The 22,572-nt window shown below is 45.9% G+C and overlaps 1 protein-coding gene across 9 annotated transcripts in view; it reads right to left on the bottom strand.

Moving 5' to 3' along the window:
- Positions 1-22,572, bottom strand: part of zdhhc14 (zDHHC palmitoyltransferase 14) — a 488,467-nt gene that overhangs the window by 412,963 nt on the left and 52,932 nt on the right. For 8 of the 9 annotated variants that reach the window (XR_011947524.1, XM_072507579.1, XM_072507582.1 and 5 more), the window contains one exon: positions 9,897-10,057. The exons of the other annotated variant lie outside the window; for it this stretch is intronic. Coding sequence is in view for 7 of the 8 variants with exons in the window: in XM_072507579.1 (XP_072363680.1) it covers positions 9,897-10,057 (161 nt within the window). In the remaining variant the exon portion in view is untranslated. The remainder of the gene's footprint in view (positions 1-9,896; positions 10,058-22,572) is intronic. 9 annotated transcript variants of the gene reach the window in all.

Genomic DNA, 22,572 nt, shown 5'->3' on the forward strand with positions numbered 1-22,572 from the left:
AAATTTTTCAACAAATTTTCAACAACCCCCCCCCCCCCCTCAACAAAAAGAAACAAGAACACAACAATCAGAGATTATACATTGGATTTCCCCCATATACAATAACCCCCCATATAACATTTAAAAACCCAAATAGGGGAAAAAAAACACCTTCACCCAAACGCCACCCCAAAAGAACTCCCCCCCCCCCCCCCCCACTTGGGCTGCTGCTGCTGACCGCCTTCTAACGCTCCGCGAGATAGTCTAGGAACGGTTGCCACCGCCTGAGGAACCCCTGCACAGACCCTTGCAAGGCAAACTTTTTCCTCTCCAGCTTGATGAACTCTGCCATGTCATTGATCCAAGCTCCCACACGAGGGGGCTTCGCATCTTTCCACAGTGGCAAACTCCTCCGCCGGGCTACCAGGGACGCAAAGGCCAGAATACCAGCCTCTTTCGCCTCCTGCACTCGTGGCTCGTCCGATACACCAAATAATGCCAAACCCCAGCTCGGCTTGACCGGGCGTTCACCACCTTGGACATAGTCCTCACAAAACCCCTCCAAAACCCATCCAGCGCCAGGCACGATCAGAACATATGGATGTGATTTGCCGGGCTCCCCGAGCACCTCCCACATCTGTCCTCCACCCCAAAGAACCTACTCAACCTCGCCCCGGTCATATGCGCTCTGTGAGTAACTTTGAACTGTATTAGGCTGAGCCTGGCGCAAGAGGAGGAAGAATTAACCCTACTCAGGGCATCAGCCAACAGACCCTTATCTATCTCCTCCCCAAGCTCCTCCTCCCACTAGCCCTTTAACTCCTCCACCAAGGCCTCCTTCTCTTCCTTCAGCTCCTGGTAAATCGCCAAAACCTTGCCTTCTCCAACCCATACACCGGAAATCACCGTGTCCTGAATCCCACGTGCCGGAAGCAGCGGGAATTCCCTCACCTGCCGCCTCACAAACGCCCTCACTTGCATGTACCTGAAAACGTTTCCCGGGGGTAGCCCAAACCTCTCCTCCAGCGCCCCGAGGCTCGCAAACGTCCCATCGATGAACAGGTCCCCATTCTTCTAATCCCTGCTCGATGCCAGCTCCGAAACCCCCCATCCATCCTTCCCGGGACGAACCGGTGATTCTCCCGAATCGGGGACCAAACCGAGGCTCCCACCTCGCCCCTGTGTCGCCTCCACTGCCCCCAGATCTTCAGCGTCACCGCCACCACCGGACTCACGGTGTACCTTGTCGGCGAGAGCGGCAGCGGTGCCGTTACCAGCGCCCTCAGGCTCGTGCCCACACAGGATGCCATCTCAAGCCTCTTCCATGCCGCCCCCTCTCCCTCCATTACCCACTTACGGATCATCGCCACATTGGCTGCCCAATAATAGCCACACAAATTCGGAAGCGGCAGCACCCCCCCTGTCCCTGCTACGCTCCAGAAACACACTCTTCACCCTCGGGGTCTTATTCGCCCACACAAAACCCATGATGCTCCTACTTACCCATTTGAAAAAGGCCTTGGGGATCATAATGGGAAGGCACTGGAACACAAAGAGAAACCTCGGGAGGACCGTCATTTTGACCGGCTGCACCCTACCCGCTAGTGAGAGTGGCAGCACATCCCACCTTTTAAAATCCTCCTCCATCTGCTCCACCAACCGCGTCTTAGCTACTTGGATCCCTAGGTACCGAAAGCTCCTTTCCGCCCTTTTCAGCGGTAGCTCGTCGATCCCCCTTCCCTGGTCCCCTGAATGCACCACAAAGAGCTCACTCTTCCCTACGTTGAGTTTATACCCCGAAAAGTCCCCAAACTCCGTAAGGATCCGCATGACCTCCGCCATCCCCTCTACTGGATCCGCCACATACAGCAACAGGTCGTCGGCATACAACGACACCCGGTGTTCTCCCCCCACCCCCCCCCACCAGTCCCATCCATTTCCAGGACTCCCTCAGTGCCATGGCCAGCGGCTCAATTGCCAGTGCAAACAACAAGGGGGATAAGGGGCACCCGTGCCTCGTCCGCCAGTACAGCCGAAAGTACTCCGACCTCCGCCGGTTTGTAGCCACACTCGCCACTGGGGCTCTATATAGCAGCCTGACCCAACTGATGAACCCCTCCCCGAACCCAAACCTCCGCAACAGTTCCCAAAGATACTGCCACTCCACCCGATCAATGGCCTTCCCCGTGTCCATAGCTGCCACTACCTCCGCTTCCCCTCCACCGAGGGCATCATAATCACATTGAGGAGCCTCCGCACATTTGTATTTAACTACCTACCCTTCACAAATCCCGTCTGGTCCTCATGAATCACCCCCGGGACACAGTCCTCAATTCTGGTAGCCAGCACCTTCGCCAGCAACTTAGCGTCAACATTGAGGAGCGAGATCGGTCTATACGACCCACATTCCAATGGATCCTTGTCCCACTTCAAGATCAAAGAAATCAGCGCCCTGGACATTGTTGGTGGCAAGGACCCCCCTCCCTCGCCTTATTAAAAGTCCTCACTAGCAACGGGCCCAGCAAGTCCACGTATTTCCTGTAGTATTCAACCGGGAACCCATCCGGCCCCGGGGCCTTCCCCGCCTGCATGCTCCCCAATCCTTTAACCAGCTCGTCCAGCCTAATCGGCGCCCCAAACAGCCACCTCCTCCCCTTCCACCCTCGGGAACCTCAGCTGATCTAGGAATCATCGCATCCCCTCCTCCCCGCTGGGGGCTCAGACCTGTACAGATCCCCATAGAAGTCCCTTAATGCCTCGTTTATTCTCACCGCACTCCGCACCGTTTCCCCCCTCTATCCTTAACTCCACCAATCTCCCTCGCTGCCTCCCTGTTCCGAAGCTGATGTGCCAGCATCTGACTCGCCTTCTCCCCATACTCATACGTCGCCCCCTGCCCTTTCCTCCACTGTGCCTCTGCTTTCCCCGTGGTCAACAGGTCGAATTCCGTCTGGAGGTTCCGTCGCTCCCTAAGTAGCCCCTCCTCGGGGGGCCTCTGCATACCTCCTGTCCACCCTTAAAATCTCCCCCACCAACCTCTCCCTCTCCCTCCCCTCTCTCTTCTCCCTGTGGGCCCTAATGGAGATTAGCTCTCCCCTGACCACTGCCTTCAACGCCTCCCAGACTACCCCCACCTGCACCTCCCCGTTGTCGTTGGCCTCCAAATATCTTTCAATACACCCTCGCACCCGCCCGCACACCCCCTCATCCGCCAACAGTCCCACATCAAGGCGAAACAGCGGGCGCTGGTCCCTCTCCTCCCCCAACTCCAGCTCCACCCAATGCAGGGCGTGGTCCGAGATGACTATGGCCGAATATTCAGTTTCCTCCACTTTCGAGATTAACGCCCTACTCAAAATGAAAAAAATCTATCCGGGAGTAGGCTCTATGGACGTGGGAAAAGAAGGAAAATTCCCCGGCCAGCGGCCTGGCAAACCTCAATGGATCCACTCCCCCCATCCGGTCCATAAACCCCCTCAGCACCTTGGCCGCAGCCGGCGTCTTACCCGTCCTGGACATAGAACGGTCCAGTGCTGGGTCCAGCAGCGTGTTGAAGTCCCCCCCCCATTATCAAGCTTCCTATCTCCAGATCCGGAAACCGACCCAGCATGCGTTTCATAAATCCGGCATTACCCTAATTCGGGGCATATACGTTCACCAGTACCACCCGCACCCCCTGCAACCTACCACTCACCATCACATATCGACCTCCATTATCCACTACAATATTCAGTGCCTCGAACGACACCCGCTTCCCCACCAGTATTGCCACCCCTCTGTTCTTCGCATCCAGCCCTGAATGAACGACCTGCCCTACCCATCCCTTTCTCAGCCTAACCTGATCTGCCACCTTCAGATGTGTCTCCTGGAGCATAACCACGTCTGCCTTCAGTCCCTGTAAGTGGGCGACACCCGGGCCCTCTTGACCGGCCCATTCAGGCCCCTCACATTCCAAGTTATCAGCCAGATCGGGGAGGGGCTACTCTTTCTCTCTTCCCCCCACCCCCCCCCCCCCCAGCCGACTAGCCATCTTCTTTTCTAGGCCAGGCACGTGCCCGCGCCTCCCACACCCTCCAGTCCCCCAGGCGACGGACCCCCGCCCTGACTACCTCTCCTACTTCCAGCTCCCCTTTGGCCAATGCAGCAGCAACCCAATTTCACCCCCCCCCCCCCCCCACACTAGATCCTCATCTAGCCATTTTGCTCCCCCCATGACACTCCTGTAAGTCAGCTGACTCCTGCTGACCCCGGCCTCTCCTGCCATTCCATCCACCCCCAGTGTGAGAATCCCCCGACCCCTTGGCAGTCAGTGTGCGCTCCTCTCCAGCACCGCCCTTCTCCTCCCAGCCCAGCCCCCATCCTTCCCTAACACTGGAAAAAGCCCGCGCTTTCCTGAGCCGGCCCCGCCCCCCTCAGGCGCAGCTCCTTTTTGTGGCCTTACCCCAACTCCCTATCCCCGAGCCAACTCCCCATCCCCGGGCCTCCACCCCACCCCTCTTCCTCCGTGGGGCCCTGCCCCTCCAACACCGACGCCCACACTCTCCCACAGTCCCCACACCAAATCCATTCACCCATCCCCACCCAGCACTCAAACAAAAAGGACATTCCCCAAACGCAGTGAACACAGTAAACATCCCCCCACGACAAACCCTCAATTAGTGTCCAACGTTTCAGTCTGTATAAAGTTCCATGCCTCATCAGGCGTTTCAAAATAGTGGTGCCGATCTTGGAACGTGACCCACAATCGCGCTGGCTGCAGCATCCCGAACTTCACCCCGTTCCGATGGAGCACCGCCTTAGCCCGGTTAAAACGAGCCCTCTTCTTAGCCACCTCCGCACTCCAGTCCTGATAAATTCGGATCTCCGTGTTCTCCCACCTGCTGCTCCGCTCTTTTTTGGCCCATCTCAGGACACACTCTCTGTCCATGAAGCGGTGGAACCTCACCACTACAGCCCTTGGTGGCTCGTTGGCTTTGGGTCTCCTTGCCAAGACCCGATGAACCCCATCCAGCTCCAGGGGCCTCGGGAAAGCTCCCGCGCCCATCAGCGAATTGAGCATTGTGCTCATATATGCCCCGGCATCGGGCCCCTCCACTCCTTCAGGGAGACCCAGAATCCGAAGATTCTTCCTCCTCGACCTATTCTCCAGGTCCTCGAATCTTTCCGCCCACCTCTTGTGCAGCGCCTCGTGCGCCTCCACCTTGACCGCCAGGCTCAAGATCTCGTTCTTGTTCTCAGAGGCTTTTTGCTGCACCTCCCGGATCGCTGCCCCTTGGGCCTTCTGGATCTCCACAAGCTTCTCAATCGGCACCTTCATTGGCGCCAGCATTTCTGTCTTCAGCTCCTCAAAGCAGCGTTCAAGAAACTCCTGCTGCTCCTGTGACCACTGCGCCCACGCTGCTTGGTCTCCACCCGCCACCATTTTGCTTTTCCTCCCTCGCACTTTTCGCTGCACCAGGATCACTTTTTTAACCGCTCCACTCCTGGTCCAATCCATATAATGTCGGGGGGGACCTTGCTGTCACCTTCCCACACTGGAAGCCGTCGAACAATTGCCGTTGGGGCCCCTCGGAAGAGCCCAAAAGTCCGTTCCCGGCGGGAGCTGCCGAACGTGCAACTTACCTAGGCATAACCGCAACCGGAAGTCTGCAGTAGATAATAATAAATCTTTATTACTGTCACAAGTGGGCTTACATTAACACTGCAATGAAGTTACTGTGAAAATCCCCGAGTGGCCACACACCGGCGCCTGTTCGGGTACACAGAGGGAGAATTCAGAATGTCCAATTCACCTAACAGCTTGTCTTTCGGGACTTGTGGGAGGAAAGCGGAGCACCCGAAGGACACCCACGCAGACATGGGGAGAACGTGCAGACTCCGCACAGACAGTGATCCAAGCCGGGAATCGGACCTCGGTCCCTGGCACTGCGAAGCAACCGTGCTAACCACTATGCTACCATGCCACCCACTATGTGCAAACTCCACACGGACAGTGGCCTGAGGCCGGGATCGAACCTGGGACCTCGGCGCCGTGAGGCAGCAATGCTAACTACTGTGCCGCCGTGTTCTTGTGTGTTTGTAAGGCAACACCTCAAAGTTAAAATTCTCACCTTGGTTTGCAAATCATTCCATGACCTCACCTCTCCCCATCTCTATAATGTCCACCAGCATCACAGCCTTCTGAGATATCTGCACTGCTCTAATTTTGACTTCCTGTGCATTCTCAATTCTGTGCATTCGGCTGCCTGAGCCTTAAGTTCCGAAATTTTGTTCCTAAACCTTCCACCTCCCCAGCCCCCTTTAAGACACTCCCTTACAACCCACCTCTTTGACCAAGCTTTAAGGTTATCTGCTCTACGATCTCATGTGACTTGGTGTTATATTTTGCTTCATAGGGCAGCACGGTGGCGCAGTGGTTAGCACTGCTGCCTCACAGCGCCGAGGTCCCATGTTCGATCCCGGCTCTGGGTCACTGTCCGTGTGGAGTTTGCACATTCTCCCCGTGTTTGTGTGGGTTTCGCCCCCACAACCCAAAACATGTGCCGGGTAGGTGAATTGGTCACTGTAAATTGACCCTTAATTGGAAAAATGAATTGGGCACGCTAAACTAAAGAAAATATATATTTTGCCTCTTGCTTCATGATGTTTCAGTTTTATTACATTAAAGGCACTATAAAAATACACGTTGTGTAAAAAAATCCTCAGCTCCCACTAGCCCATCCACCAGATTTTTACTGACCTTCTTGCCTGTGAAAACAGCTTCTCACCATTATCTGCAAAAACATTAACAGCTTCCACATGGGCAACGACAACATCCAGCATTAATTCTCCTGACCCCTCCACCTCCGAGATTAAACATGGTGCTTGCTCGATATCCTGTATTGAATGAGCAGCAATTTTCTATGAATAAATACTGGGATACCAAAGGCATGGTCTTCAGGCCTGTCACAATTCATTGCCTATTGACTCCACCATGAAACAGACTGTTAAAAACCTTGTTGTCCTAGAGACCTGCGCTTAGCTTGTATCCTCACCTCGCAAAGACTGCGGACTTCTACTTCCATAACAACATCCATCTCCACCCTTGTCCCAGCTCTTCCATGACTGACACCTTTATCCATGTCTTTGTTACCTCTAAACGTAACTATCCACTGGCCCTCCTGGCCAGCCTCCCACCTTGCACCCTCCATAAACTTGGCTTTTGGTTGTCTGTCCATATTTTTGAAAAAGGTATCTATATCTACATCTGAAGTGCTACAACCCACAAAGCTGTGGACCAGTTGCTGGAAAGTGGGATTAAAATGAGCAGATAGTTTCTTTTTTGGCTTTGTTCTGCACCATAATTTGTCTATGGTTCCATACTGGCTTATGTGGTTCAGTGCCAACATTTGGTTAACATTCAAGTGAAACACGCTGAAAAGTTTTACTACATTGACATTCTGCAATAGCATGGTTAAGATCATGAGGAAATCACATGACAGAAGCACTTGTCTTACTCCTATGACAATATGTTGAGTTACATCATTGCCCTGGTGAGATTGCTCACTTTTGCAGAGATCCACTAAAAGCGTTGACACACTTCTTCTGTTTCAAATTTTTATAAATATAAATTTAGAGTACTCAATTCATTTTTTTTTCCAATTAAGGGGCAACTAGGGGCTTTTCACAGTAACTTCATTGAAGCCTACTTGTGACATTAAGTGATTATTATTATATTATTTTAGCATGGCCAATCTACCTACGCTGCACATCTTTGGGTTTGTGGGGGTGAGACCCATGCAAACATGGGGAGAATGTGCAAACTCCACACGGACAGTGACCTGGGGCTGGAATTGAACCCGGGTCCTCGGCCACTGTGCTGCCCCAGTGTTTACACACTTCACTCTGAAGTTTATAATCTGTGCCTATAAAAGAAAAAATGTATGATTTTAAGTGGAAAATGTTTTTTTTCCTCCAGTGAAAAATGTACATGATTACTCCCGCAGCACCCCACCGCATTTTATTTTCACATGACATCAGTTCAGACTGATAGGAATATAAGATACTAATCATTCCTCACCCACATTTTGATCTCTGCATCAATGTGCTGAAATCTAAATTGAAGATCAGCAGTGGGTCACACTACAACTGGCCTAAATCACTTTGGGTGAAGATGAAGAAAACCAACATTCTCATTCCTGACTGCTGTGTCGTGACCACTAACAAAGTGCAGGCAGAGGTTTTCATAACGAATAAGGTAGAATTTGTTCTCGACTTCTGCCAGTTTGGAAGGGGCTACGAATCTGAGGTTCTCCCCAAAAGTTGAATAAATCTGATTCTGCTCACAATCTTTCTCTGCTATATGCAACTACTTTGGATTTAGATAATGAATTCACAAGGGCAGTCAATTCAAATGGTTCTCTATTACAGTCAAACAATCAGTTCACAAGAATGATCCCTGATCCCTGGAATGAAGAACTTGTCATATGAGGAACGTTTGAGGACTCTGGGTCTGTACTCGTTGGAGTTTAGAAGGATGAGAGGGAATCTTATTGAAACTTACAGGATACTGCGAGGCCTGGATAGAGTGGACGTGGAGAGGATGTTTCCACTTGTAGGAAAAACTAGAACCAGAGGACACCATCTCAGACTAAAGGGACGATCCTTTAAAACAGTTGAGGAGGAATTTCTTCAGCCAGAGGGTGATGAATCTGTGGAACTCTTTGCCGCAGAAGGCTGTGGAGGCCAAATCACTGAGTGTATTTAAGACAGAGGTAGATAGGTTCTTGATAAGGGGGTCAGGGGTTATGGGAAGAAGGCAGGAGAATGGGGATGAAAAAATATCAGCCAGGATTGAATGGCGGAGCAGACTCGATGGGCCAAGAAGGGGCTGTTTAGCACAGGGCTAAATCGCTGGCTTTGAAAGCAGACCAAGGCAGGCCAGCAGCACGGTTCAATTCACGTAACAGCCTCCCCGAACAGGTGCCGGAATGTGGCGACTAGGGGCTTTTCACAGTAACTCCATTGAAGCCTACTTGTGACAATAAGCGATTTTCATTTCATTTCAAGTGGCCTAATTCTGCTCCTATGTCTTATGGTCTATGGTCTAACTAGATGACCTCTCATTGAAGACAGCATCCCCCAAGTTAATGAAATTGCCAATTAAGCATACAAAACAGGGATACACACCAATTTAGAATTATGGAATAGGTGCAATTTCTTGAAGCAAGGCTGTCACCATGTAGCATTTGCTTCCTTAAAAAAGTTATCAACCGCATATACATCAGCACTTGTGAATGATTATCAATGCACAGAATAAAAGCTTTATTTGTGATTTTAAAATATCATATTCAAAAATATACAGACACCTGAAAGTTATGTTAAAAGATTATAAATACATATTTCATGAAAGGAATAAAAAACGTCTATTTCCACTGAAAGGTGTTATGTATGCAATTTTTTCGGTAGAAATATGACCGTCACAGAATAATACAGCTTTGGTAATCAGCAGTATATCTTTAATGTAAATTATTGTTCACTGACAAAATGAAAATCTCAGATGTTCAACATACCTTAAATGTACCGCATACCTCATAACGGTTTACTGCTGCAGACTTAATGAAGCCCAAGTTTTCACTTCATATTTCACTTTAGTGGGGGTGGAATATATTACTAACTCTTTCGTGTGGGAGGATACTTACAACCAAATATTTTCTCTAGTTCACTAGCACAGATTCCAACAGTATACAACAACAATTTTGAATTGCACTTCAGTGACATTTAAACATGGAACTAAGAAAACCATGCTGCCGGGTATCAAGGAGCCAGCGTTTTCCACAGCTCTACGTTCCTAACAAAATGCTCAAGTTTTGAAAGATGAACTTTGTTAGAGAAAGTGAGAATAGTAAAGTCGGAGAGAGACTGTCCTTCACTGTTACCTATCTGTCTTTCCAGGTCTGCTGCTTCATCTTGCGTAGCACGAGGTAGAACTCCTGGATCACTGAAGCTTGTACGGAGCAACGTCCCCATCACAAAAAAGAACAAAACTCCTGCTATCGCTGGTATCACAGGTGTGATGGTAACTGATAGGAATGGACAGCTGTTAAAAATATAAATAAAAAAATTAAAACTGGTTTCTAGTAGGGCACACAACACAGTGTAAATTTTCGGGGCAGTGAACAAAATTCCTATGATAAAGGACTTTGTAGTAATTGGGTTCAGAGTCGGGACCAACCAATGAAGAGCTAAGCATTGTGATAGATATTCTAATTCCTACCAAAAGGATGCCCTGCAACAAACAATCCCTACTCCTTAAATTTTCAAATCAGTGAGAATAGTTAATTTTCTGGAAGAGCTCATCAAGCCCTTAAATTTCACATATCTGATTTGTAACATCATCTGAATCTCACCATAACTAAATTACTATTTGTCATCAAACAACAAAGTAACTAAGAAAAGATAAAAAGAATGGCAACAACTGCTGACCAGCTTTTGGAAAAAAGATTATGTTCTTGCCCTTTGTGTGCTTAATTGCACAGAAATCTACTACTAAAGCCCAAAGCAATGAGGCACATCGCAATGTCACAAGGGACTTACTCATCCTTTTTCAATGATTTCAGTAAAAGCTTTTGTACTGAGATATGAAAAAGAATAAAATAGATCTCGCCAGCTTCGCCCCAGGAAACAATTGCCCTTTTACCCTACTGGATTTTCAGCTGCTTCAGATAAGCAGACAAGCTCCAAACAAATTGTTCAAATTCAGGTTTACATTGCAAACTTCCAGGTATTCACTGTAAAAGTGCTTACTGTATAATAACTCTTACTTGAAATATCTGAAAATGCCTTTCATGGCCTGTTCAAATGCAGTCTAGGCCATTTAGGTCGCTGCTCCACACCCAAGGCAACAAATATGAACTTGAATCATGTCCAATTGTGGAAAAAGACAACAAAACGTCAAGTATAAAAATACTCAACCGAAGAAAGGTTAATATCAGCGAATTGTAAAGGGATCTGGGGACGTAGGTGGATTGCAATCAAAGATTGACCAGTAACACAGCAAATTAGGTCTTCAAAGAGGAACTAGTTTAGGTTCAGAAAAGACACAATAGGGAAAGATAGGGCATCAAAACTGCAGTTCCCTGGATAAAGAAAGAAAGACTAAAATGAAAAAGAAAAAAAGCTTTCATGAATGCGGTGTTGGTAATATAGTTTGTAGGATTATAGGGCAGTGACAGCAGGGGTATGACATTTGCTGAAGGACAGACAGCAGAGTAGTGGAGAAACATTGCTCTTCAGACTATTGGTAAGTATACAGTGGTGATTCCACCACCCTCTCCCCACCCCCAGATGTGTTGGGACCACTGTTCTTTCGGATATATATTAACAATCTGGATTTGTATATAAAAGGGCATAATTTAAGAGTTTGCAGATGACCCAAATATAAAATGTAGTAAATAGTGAGGAGAATGGCAGCAGATTTCAAGGGGACATAGACTAGTGAAATGAGCAGACGAAATTTAATGCAGAGTGTATGAAGTGATTCACTGACGTAGAAAAAATGCCGAGAAGCAATAGAAACAAAATGTTTCAGATTCCAGCAGTCATTTGCTTTTATCATAATTCTATGTCCTTCGCTACCGACCCTCCTGCCACTGGATACTGTTTCTCCTTATTTACTATCAAAACCATTCAAGGCTGGAGAAACAACTATTAAATTTCACCTTAACACTTTACTCACAGAGTAATCCCACATTCTCTGGCCTCCCATTCCTGATACCACTCAATTAAATCTCCTCTGCACCCTCACCAAGGCCTTGGTCTCCTTCCTGATGTGCGGTGCCACAATATCCAGTTAAAGCTTAATCAGTGATTTATAATGCTTTAGTATAACTTCATTGGTTTTGTACACAATGCCTCTATTTATGAAATGCTGGAGCCCATATGCTTTACTGTAAACCAGTCTTTTCCGTTTGTCACGCAACCTTCAAAGGTTTGTTTGTATATATCTCGGGTCTCTATGTTCCTGCACCCGCATTAAAATTGCACTCTTTAATTTATATTGTGTTGCCTCTTGCTTCTTTCCAAAATGCATCAATTCACACTTTTCTACATCTAAGTTCATCTGACATGCACCTGGCCATTTTACCAGACTATATCTTCCTGAAATCTATTATCCTCCTCACTGTTTACTACATTTCACAGTTTTGTCTCATCTGAAAACAAATTTTGCCATCTATAGCTCAGCCTAGGTCAAAAAGAGCAATATTCCCATTACTGCTAATTTGCATAATCTATTCTAATTTACTCTCATATTAAAGGTTAAAGAGAAATATTTTACAGATTATAAAGACTAAAAACCAGCTGGAAATGTAAATAAAAAACTAATTAAAAACTAATTAAATTAAATAGAACTGCAGGGCCAAGCGACGTGTTGCCCGACAGCCAGAGAGAAGTAATGTGAGAACCACGGCCTACTTTGATAACCGTTGATCCTTGTTTTGAAATAAACTCCATGCTCTCTCCAAAGACTATGGATGAGCCTGCAAAATGCAGAATTGCTTTTGTCAGGCGGGGCTGGTTCATTATCAAACATTGTATTGTGGCGTGGATACTGTTGCAAACATCTAGCTTATAAATCATACGTTCTAGAAATTAAAGTTAACTGTACAAAATGGGACCACCTGTTGAGAAACAGATGAGCAATCCTGAAGTAAATGCAATTCAAACAAGCTTTGGAGTCAATTAAAATTAAAACTAACTTGTGTTTTCTTACAAAGTTGGAGTTGATGATGAAAAAAATTCGAAAACTAGATGACCTCTTGGTATAGTCAGTGCATCTTATTTTTATCCTCACAAAATTCTGGTAATAAGGGTCGTAAAACTCTATTAGAGACAAAATGATTTGTATAGTTTCCCAGAACCCACCGTGAAATCCTGTGACATAGTTCTGTCGGTTAATTGCTGGGTGTTCCGATTGGTTCTTTAGATATTAACAATCGCCAACAGCATCGTGACAAAACTCACAAGATTGCAAAATGTATGAACTCAGTTGAGGGGTGCATCATAGATTACGACTATGGAATCTTGGAGTTTGTATCCAGGCGCAAGTTGGTGCAAGATCTCGGAAAGGCTAAAGCATACTAAGGTTTGGACAAAGCGGTAAACAAGCAGCTGATGTTTTCCAGAGGATATGTGTTATGAGAACACAATCGTTGGCAGAGAAGAATTCACTTAGTAATAAAAACAGAAAGTGCTGGAAAAACACAGCATCTGTGGCGAGGGAAACAGAGTTAATGTTTTCATCTTCAGAAAAGCAGTTCTGAAAAATAAGTTATATTGGAATTGAAACAATAACTCTATTTCTCCATCCACAGATGCTGCCAGGCCTGTTGAGTTACTCCACTACTTTGTTTTGTATTTCGGATCTCCAGCATCCGCAATATTTTACTTTCATTTAAGAGTTTACTTCATAGTTGTTCTCTGATCATAATCTGAATGACAAATTGAAATGTGTTACTTTACTATATTGTAGCACGAGACCAAAATAATTAGACTAATGTCTAACCGTTTGAAAGGACTAAAGAACAAAGACCAGCACAGCACAGGAACAGGAACTTCAGCCCTCTAAGCCTGTGCCGATCATGATGCCAGTCTAAACTTAAACCTTCTGCACTTCCGAGGTCCTTATCCTTCTTTCTCATCTTATTCATGTATTCGTCAAAATGCCTCTTAAACGCCGCTATCGTATCTGCTTCCAACACCTCCCACTGCCAGCTGCACTTTCCAGGCACTCACCCCCCCTCGTGTAAAAAACGTGTCGCGCTCATATCCTCCTCCTCGCACCTTAAACCTATGTCCCAAAGCCATTACAGAACATAAGAATATAAGAATACATGGGTGGCATGGTGGTCAGCACTGCTGCCTCACAGCTCCAGGGATTCGATTCCCGGCTTGGGTCACTGTCTGTGCGGAGTTTGCACTTCCTCCCCCTATCTGCGTGAGTTTCCTCCGGGTGGACTCAGATCCACTTTCCTCTATCCATGCTAATACATTATCTGTAACTCAGTCATCTTTTATTCCTTTCCTGTTCAAAAAGCTATCTCGCTATATCCTATCTATCTATATCCTGCTGTACCTCTGATAATTCTCTTCACTATCTGCAACTCCACCAATCTTTGTGTCGTCTGCAAACTTACTAATCAGACCAGCTACATTCCCCTCCAAATAATTTATATATACTACAAACAACAAAGGACCACCACTAATCAAAGCCTTCCATTCCGAAAAGCACTCTTCCACCGCTACCGTCTGTCTTCTATGATCAAGCCAGTTCTGTATCCATCTTGCCAGCACACCTCTGATCCTGTGTGACTTCATCTTTTGTACCAGTCTGCCATGATGGACCTTGTCAAAGGCTTTACTGAAGTCCATATAGATGCTTTTGAAATAAAACAGGCTTTGAGGAGTTGAGAGATGTTGGCTGGCTGCTTTGACAGCTGGGAGACTGCTGGATGGGAATAACCCAGGAATTCAAGCAGAAGCAGTGTTGCAGATTAGGAAAACACATAGCCTCAGTACCGCCACATCTTAATTAATGTATAACTGCTGTAAAGTTACCTGTGCAGTTGAATAATCTGCTAACACCCCGATGATACCCACTGTTTAGGTGTGCATGAAGAATAGCTACTTAGTCAAAGTATTGGAGGGCACAAGGTACACGGGCATGAGTAACCGCATTTGGGGAGATAAGGGGATAAACATGACTACAGATCATAGAATCATAGAATTTACATTGCAGAAGGAGGCCATTCGGCCCATCGAGTCTGCACCGGCTCTTTGAAAGAGCACCCTACCCAAGCCCACACCACCACCCTATCGCCATAACCCAGTAACTCCACCCAACATGAAGGGCAATTTTGGACCCTAAGGGCAATTTAGCATGGCCAATCCACCTAACCTGCACATCTTTGGACTTAGATCAGGAGAATGCAAGTTAGAGGATCAGTACCTCATCTATTAGGTATTCTATTAGGCTTGCTGCATACTATTACAATCTATTGATGATGTCCATTCCAATGCCCATGTGGAAAACTCTTTAGCCTCAGTCGCGTTTATTCCAAACGTAAACTGAGCATGATAAATGTAGCTGATCTATAGTTTGAGGATGACTTCAGTGTATTGTCCATTCAGTGCCAGACTTGCAAGCCACCCTTGCTTTCTTCAATTCAACAAACAAGAACCCAGAACTATTATTTAATGTAGCTGAAGCAAAACTCATCACACCTGTTCAGTTAAATATTCCACCTCCCACATATGTTGAAATGTTGAAAGAGGCACTTTGGATCATGTTCAGCATGGCAACCACTTACTCAAATGGCCACTCTTGACAGGAGATCTAACACCAGATTTTGTTGCACCAACTCAACCTTCTACAAACTATGGCAGCAAGTATTTGACAAAAAAGCACATGTCGTCACCATACTTCTATATTTTAGTGAGACCGGGACTGTTCATCAGCGACACATAAGAAAGCTAGACAAGTTCCATCAGCAAGGTGTCATGCCCCTAAAACATGAAAGGGTCCGGAAACTGTTTAAATCAAACCTATTTTAAAACGGACTTCCGCTGAACCAAAAGATGGCTGCTATATGTCACATGATTCAAAATTAGCCATATGTTCTGGAAGCTTCCACCAGAGAGAGAGCAAGAACAAAAGAGTTCCACTCTCAGCCTTGTGAAATCTCATACCTCATACAGAACACATTTAAATCATGAAACCATAAAACCAGATGAACTGCCTTGCCTCCCCCTAGCCGGAACAATTACAAAGGCAGAGACATTAAAATGTACACTTAGAGAGGTGGTATCAGTCACCATTTCACTCCTACAGGTAACAAAGCACAGAAATTGTTTGTGAGACTGCAATTAACTCATTAATGGGCCACATCACTGACCCCAAAATATTTTGCCCTTTGGACAGTTTTAACATTACATTCCAGCCCCACAGCTCAGTCTGCTGATTTATCATTGACCGGAAAGAATTCCGGCAGGTCTCCCGGCTGACCAAACAGCCAGCCACTGTGTGTCTGAGTGTGTGCTCTTCCCGCCTCCCTCATCCCCAAGCGCAGCTTTGAATGCGAAATAAACTAACCTTCTGGGTTAATCAGAGAGTTTTCTGCATGTTAATAAAATAAATTTGGACCACACAAGTGGAGGGTTTGGAGAAACATGCAATAGTCTACTTTAAAAATAATTTTAAAACAGCTTCACTTACAGACAGACAGTGAGAGGATTCAGTTTCCCTCTCCTGTTCATAACGAATGCCTCTGGCATGTCCTCCCAACTCAATGGGCGGACCATTGAACAAATGTTAATGCCCATCTTGAAGCCAAGTCCACAGCAGATGGTAACATTTCTGCAAAATCAAGTTTGATGGACTGGCAACTGGTTTCTAAATGACAAACTTTCTTGCCAGCCAGGTCCCGTTTCTCAACTCTCAAATGGTCAATGTTTCAGTAGAGGGCAAAGAAAACACTTCAAAGACACTTTCATAGAATCCCTACAAAGACACTTTCATAGAATCCCTACAGTGCAGAGGGAGGCCTTTCAGCCCATCGAGTCTCCACCGACCCTTCGAAAAAGAACACCGAAGCTCGGCCCACCCTATTCATATAACTCCATCCAACCTAACGGACACTAGCGGGCAATTTGGCATGGTCAATTCACCTAACCTGCACATCTTTGGATGGTGGGAGAAAACCAGAGTACACGGGAAACCCATGCGGACACGGGGAGAACATGCAAACTTCACAGAAACAGTCCCCCAAAGTCAGAATCAAACTTGGGATCCTGTCACTGTGAGGCAGCAGCGCTAACCGCTGTGCCGCCCTTTGAAGAAACTATGAAGAAGCTCAGCAGCATTGACATTAATGACTAGGAGGAGCTTGCTATGAATTGTTAAGAATGGTCACAACTTGTCCATCAAGTTTCAACATGCTTTGAATTCCAATTCCTTAATGATAAGGCAGCATTGAAGGATAAAGGAAACAAACCGTAGACTCTGCATCCCACTACCTTGTGGGACGTCCTGCCAAATGTATCTAAAGATCTGCGAGGTCAAGAATTGGCCTGCCCAGTCACATGAAAATTCATAGCATAAGCTCGTGACCCCACATAGACACCATTCTCGATTCAAGGGACAGCCATGATCGATTCCCTCGCACACACCACTGGTAAGGTGGTCTGAACACTAATGCTCTACCTGCCTTTCCCCAACAATCTTGGGCCATGGAAACATTCTCCACTTTGACAGTTTCTTCATGCTTTACTCTCTGCAACTGTTCTGCAGTACAGAACCACCTTCTGTTTCCTTGTCTGATTAGCATGTCCTTTTGTCTTGCACCTTCATCCCCTTTATCACTTAACTTCTCTGCCTTCCACCCCATCACTGACCGTTTGTTCCTTTTCAGCCACCATTTTACTCTAGCTATGCATTGGAAAAGCTATAACATCTTCCAGTTCTGGTGAAAGATCATTGACCTGAACTGTTCACTCTTCTCACAACAGAGACAGCCTGGCGTACTGAGTATTTCCAGCATTTACTGCTTTCATTTCAGATTTCCTGCGTTTACTGTACTTGTGTTTTTGCACAGTTCAATCACTCAGACTGAGATACTTGAACTCCTCCAATTCTGACTGGTTTGAACATCCCTGATTTTAACTGTTCAACCACTGCATCATTCCTTTGATTGCCAAGGCCCTAAACTATGGAATAGCTTCCTTAAAACTTATTACCTCCATTTCTCCTTGAAAACTCCCCATAAAAGCAAACCTGTCATCATACCTCATATAGCTCCATGGCAAATTTTGTTTGAAATGCCGCTTTGAAACACTTTGAGAATTTTACTATGTTAAAGCTGCGATACAAATACAAGCTGTTTTTGTTGTTGTCAGGAAGCTATGAATAGGTCTCTTTTCCAGAGGTATTAAGTGCAAAAGCAAGGAAATTATAAAACACTGGTTTGGCCTCAAATGGAGTGCTGTGTCCAATTCTGAGCACTACATTTTAGGAAAGATGCAAAGGCATTATAGAGAGAGATTAGCAGAATTGTTCTTGCAGAGAAACCCTTAATGGGTCAAATGGCCTCCTTCTGTGCTGTAAACATTCTGATTCTAAAATGCAGTGTAGCATGGTAGCATTGTGGATAGCACAATTGCTTCACAGCTCCAGGGTCCCAGGTTCGATTCCGGCTTGGGTCACTGTCTGTGCGGAGTCTGCACATCCTCCCAGTGTGTGCTCCGGTTTCCTCCCACAGTCCAAAGATGTGCAGGTTCGCTGGATTGGCCATGATAAATTGCCCTTTGTGTCCAAAATTACCCTTAGTGTTGGGTGGGGTTACTGGGTAATGGGGATAGGGTGGAGGTGTGGATCTTGGTAGGGTGGTCTTTCCAAGAGCCGGTGCAGACTCGATGGGCCGAATGGCCTCCTTCTGCGCTGTAGATTCTATGAAATCTATGAACGATGGAGATTAGAAGTTGCTACTCCACCCAAATTGCAGGCTAATGTACTCCAAAACTATACCACGGTGTCTTTTTTAAATTCAATTCAACAGATTTCTTAGTTTTATATTCTTTAGATTTGCTTATAAGCGAATGTTAACATGAATATTATGGCAAAATTTCTCATCCTAATCAGTCTGAATCTTAGTCTGTGTACCACCATGCAGAAGACATTTAATCATGTATTGCAAACTTATTTGATTAAATGATCCCTTGTCAAATGGATCAGTAATCACGCCCCCCCCCCCCCCCCCCCCAACTAAATTATAATACTATAACTCCTAAAACATTCAATCTTTGTGAGGATCAAGTTCATCAGTGTCCTTCTACTGGGACATGAAATGTTACTAGGCTGGTGTACTGTAGTGAACAAATTGATGTAATTGGTGATATGAAAACCTTTATCATCCTTGTTCAACAACATTGAATACTTTACCACCGAACAAATTTCTGGGTTTTTTGGTGTAGATTAGACTCAGTGACTCCAAATGGGAACACTGATACCAATTCAGGTGTGACCCTCCATCATCCACCTACTCACTGCACAGGTGCAGTTTCTATTTCTCTCTCCCTGTGGTGTTCAGGAAAGAAGATTTATAACGTGGCTAAACAGGTTACTTATCAACCTGCAAGTTGTCCCCAACACACAGCAATGGTAGGTGTTAGGAATGGGAAAGAAGGGCAGCACGGTGGCACAGTGGTTAGCACTGCTGCCTCACGGCGCCGAGGTCCCAGGTTCGATTCCGGCTCTGGGTCACTGCCCGTGTGGAGTTTGCACATTCTCCCCGTGTTTACGTGGGTTTCAGACCCACAACCCAAAGATGTGCAGGGTAGATGGATTGGTCACACTAAATTCCCCTTAATTGGAAAAAATGAATTGGGTACTCTAAATTTATAAAAAAAAGAATGGGAAAGATTCCTGGTCAACCACTTGTTGGAAAGAAAGTTGGACCCTACCATCATGGTTCATAGCTCCAGGCTGCAACATGTATGTAAAAGTGCTTTTGCCACAGCAACTCTGACTCCCCAAGTGATCAGCAACATACCAACATCACTGCCATTTACCAATATGTCTATACTGGGATATCGTTTATATGTTACCTGTTTTGCAGTATTTCTGCCATTGAGGCACCATCATTATGGTGAAGGTGCGTGTTCAATTTTAGGAGCAAATGTTTTTGCTCATTTTTGTTATCCATCATGCACTCACAGGGTAGATAACCACAGCTTTAGTCCAGATCCATCTGCCTTAATTAGTACACAAAGCCCAGCTTGATGATTATTCCCGACTCTAGACAAGGATAATGTAATGGCAACTTCATTCCTTCCGCTTTCCCCAGCTTTACAAATCTATGCTGGTGTCTCCCGGCCTCTCATCTCCTCTCTCAGGTTTCTCAAGTCAGTTTCTGGGCCTGCAAATGCAGCAACGTGTATCTGCCCCCATGTGTCCACCCAGTGTCCGATTACCGGTGTTACCAAAGCACACCCAAGCCCCAAGCTGTGTTGCTCAGGTGGACAAAGGAAACCGCAAGCCCAACCCTCTGCTATCTCAGCAACGGATCCCAATCACATTATTTAATGGACGCCCTGAAAAGTCTCTTTGAACCGCCAGGTGGTCTGCAGAGACTGGTTTTGAGAATCACTGACCTAATGAATGATTCAAAACTAAAAATAGGTGCTGATCCTTTAATGCTTTAAGTTTTTCAAAAACAAATATTGCTAGACCAGCTGCATTAACAAATACAATTAACTTCATATCCTGTTTCCTTGTATGAAGGTCACAACTGAGGTTTTGTATTGAGAGTAAATACTGGAATGGAGAGCTCAATCAATGCTTTTATAAACAACCAAAAATTTTAGTGACTGAAGCAACAAGTGTTCAGATAACAGACATTTTGGAAAATTTTGTAACAGGATACAACTTATAATTTTAACTATCACAACATTTGACCTGTATGCTTTGTGCTCACACTACCGTACACATTTCAGAAAGGTTCTCAGCTTTAAAATTCCATTGTGGTGAAGGTAGTGTATATAATGCAATAGTGTACATTTTCAGGTTTAGAGTAAATCCAACGGAAGTGCTACAGTGTGAAAAGAGCACAAAAGCACAGTTCATCAGTAATGAACTGATCCCTTATATATTTCTATGGTCATTTTCCATATATTGTGTAACTCCATCAAAGAGAAACCTCTCACCCATTGCTGGGAAGGTATTGTGTGCCATGACAACAATTGGAGTTCAGGACGGTAGCATTGTGGATAGCACAATTGCTTCACAGCTCCAGGGTCCCAGGTTCGATTCCGGCTTGGGTCACTGTCTGTGCGGAGTCTGCACATCCTCCCAGTGTGTGCATGGGTTTCCTCCGGGTGCTCCGGTTTCCTCCCACAGTCCAAAGATGTGCAGGTTAGGTGGATTGGCCATGATAAATTGCCCTTAGTGTCCAACATTGCCCTTAAGTGTTAGGTGGGGTTGCTGGGTTGTGGGGATAGGGTGGAGGTGTTGACCTTGGGTAGGATGCTCTTTCCAAGAGCCGGTGCAGACTTGATGGGCCGAATGGCCTCCTTCTGCTGTAAATTCTATGATAAAAGTGTACGTCATTTGATCAACCTTATGAATGCTGCAAAAATATGATGTGCTTCAGAATTTTTGCAAAATATTCAGTTTACCTAAGAATACGAACATTCTCAACAAAGACCTTTGGGCTAAATTTTTATTTCAAGGCAACGGCAGGTTTGGAGGTGGCAATCGCAAGTTCCCAGTCAGTGGGCGAGTATGTCACTCATTTTCTCCACCAGCATGCCAATATTTTCCCACCTCCAGCCTATTTTCAGGGAGACTGCTTCTGGGTGGTGACAACTACCCACCCATCAGCAGCGAACAGCCAATTAAAGTGCCAACTGAGGGCACTTGACATACTGATGGACTGAAGCCTCCTTTGATTTATGGCGGAGTCCCTCAAAACAGCCCATTCCCGCATAGCTCCATTGGGTTGCGAGGGCCACAGCAGTGTTCTGTGAAACGGAACCCCCTCTGCAATGATGGCGTGTCTACTGTGGCCACAGTAGGTTTTGCAAGATTTACAAGTCTTCAGAACCCTCTTCATTTCCCAAGTACAGTGGCAATGTCCACTTTTCCAGGTGGGATTGCTTGGTCCTCAGGCTGCAGAACCTGCCCGCTGTTCTTAATTGAATGATGTCAATTAACCACTTGCTTGAAAATCTCCTCCAGGATCCCACCACAACCACTTCTGGTTCCTGGCCTGCAATTCAGTTTGTCAGGATTGGGACAATGGAATTAAAATTCAGTCCCATTTTTCACCAAGCAGTTCCTAAAAACCCATAATGCACATTTTATATGAAAAGGTAATGGGAATAACACTAAATCAGTGATGTTCCAAAAAAAAGTGAAGCTTAGAGCCTATTAATACCTCTGTGTCAGCGAATAAATTGAAGGCAGTGCCAAGATAGATTCTCAGTTTATTTCCTCATCAAACAACAAAGCAAACAAAATGTATTTGCTCGGCAAACAGAGTTTATTTAAATAGCGACGGGCAGCAAGCAGTCCATAGACTCCATTTTCAAGAAAATCTCAGAAGGACCAGACAGACAGAGTCATTGGACTCGAAATGTTAGCTCTTTTCTCTCCCTACAGATGCTGCCAAACCTGCTGAGATTTTCCAGCATTTTCTCTTTCGTTTCAGAAATTACACCAGTCTCCAATGAAAACCAGGGGCTGGTTTAACAGGGCTAAATAGCTGGTTTTTAAAGCAGACCCAGGCAGGCCAGCAGCGCGGGTTTAATTCCCGTACCAGTCTCCCCGAACAGGCGCCGGACTGTGGTGACTAGAGAATTTTCACAGTAACTTCATTTGAAGTCTACTTGTGACAATAAGCGATTCTCATTTCATTTCATTTCAAAAAGAGGTGGTTTTTCCAGGTGATTAGTTACACAAATTATGTACATTTAATCAATTCCAGTCAGTCCAATCGCCAAAAATGATTAATGGGAGAATTACCCAATCATCTCCATTCTGAGCAGGAATTGGTGAGTTAC

The sequence above is a fragment of the Scyliorhinus torazame genome, chromosome 1, assembly GCF_047496885.1.
Source record: "Scyliorhinus torazame isolate Kashiwa2021f chromosome 1, sScyTor2.1, whole genome shotgun sequence".
In the NCBI taxonomy this organism is placed as follows: domain Eukaryota; kingdom Metazoa; phylum Chordata; class Chondrichthyes; order Carcharhiniformes; family Scyliorhinidae; genus Scyliorhinus; species Scyliorhinus torazame.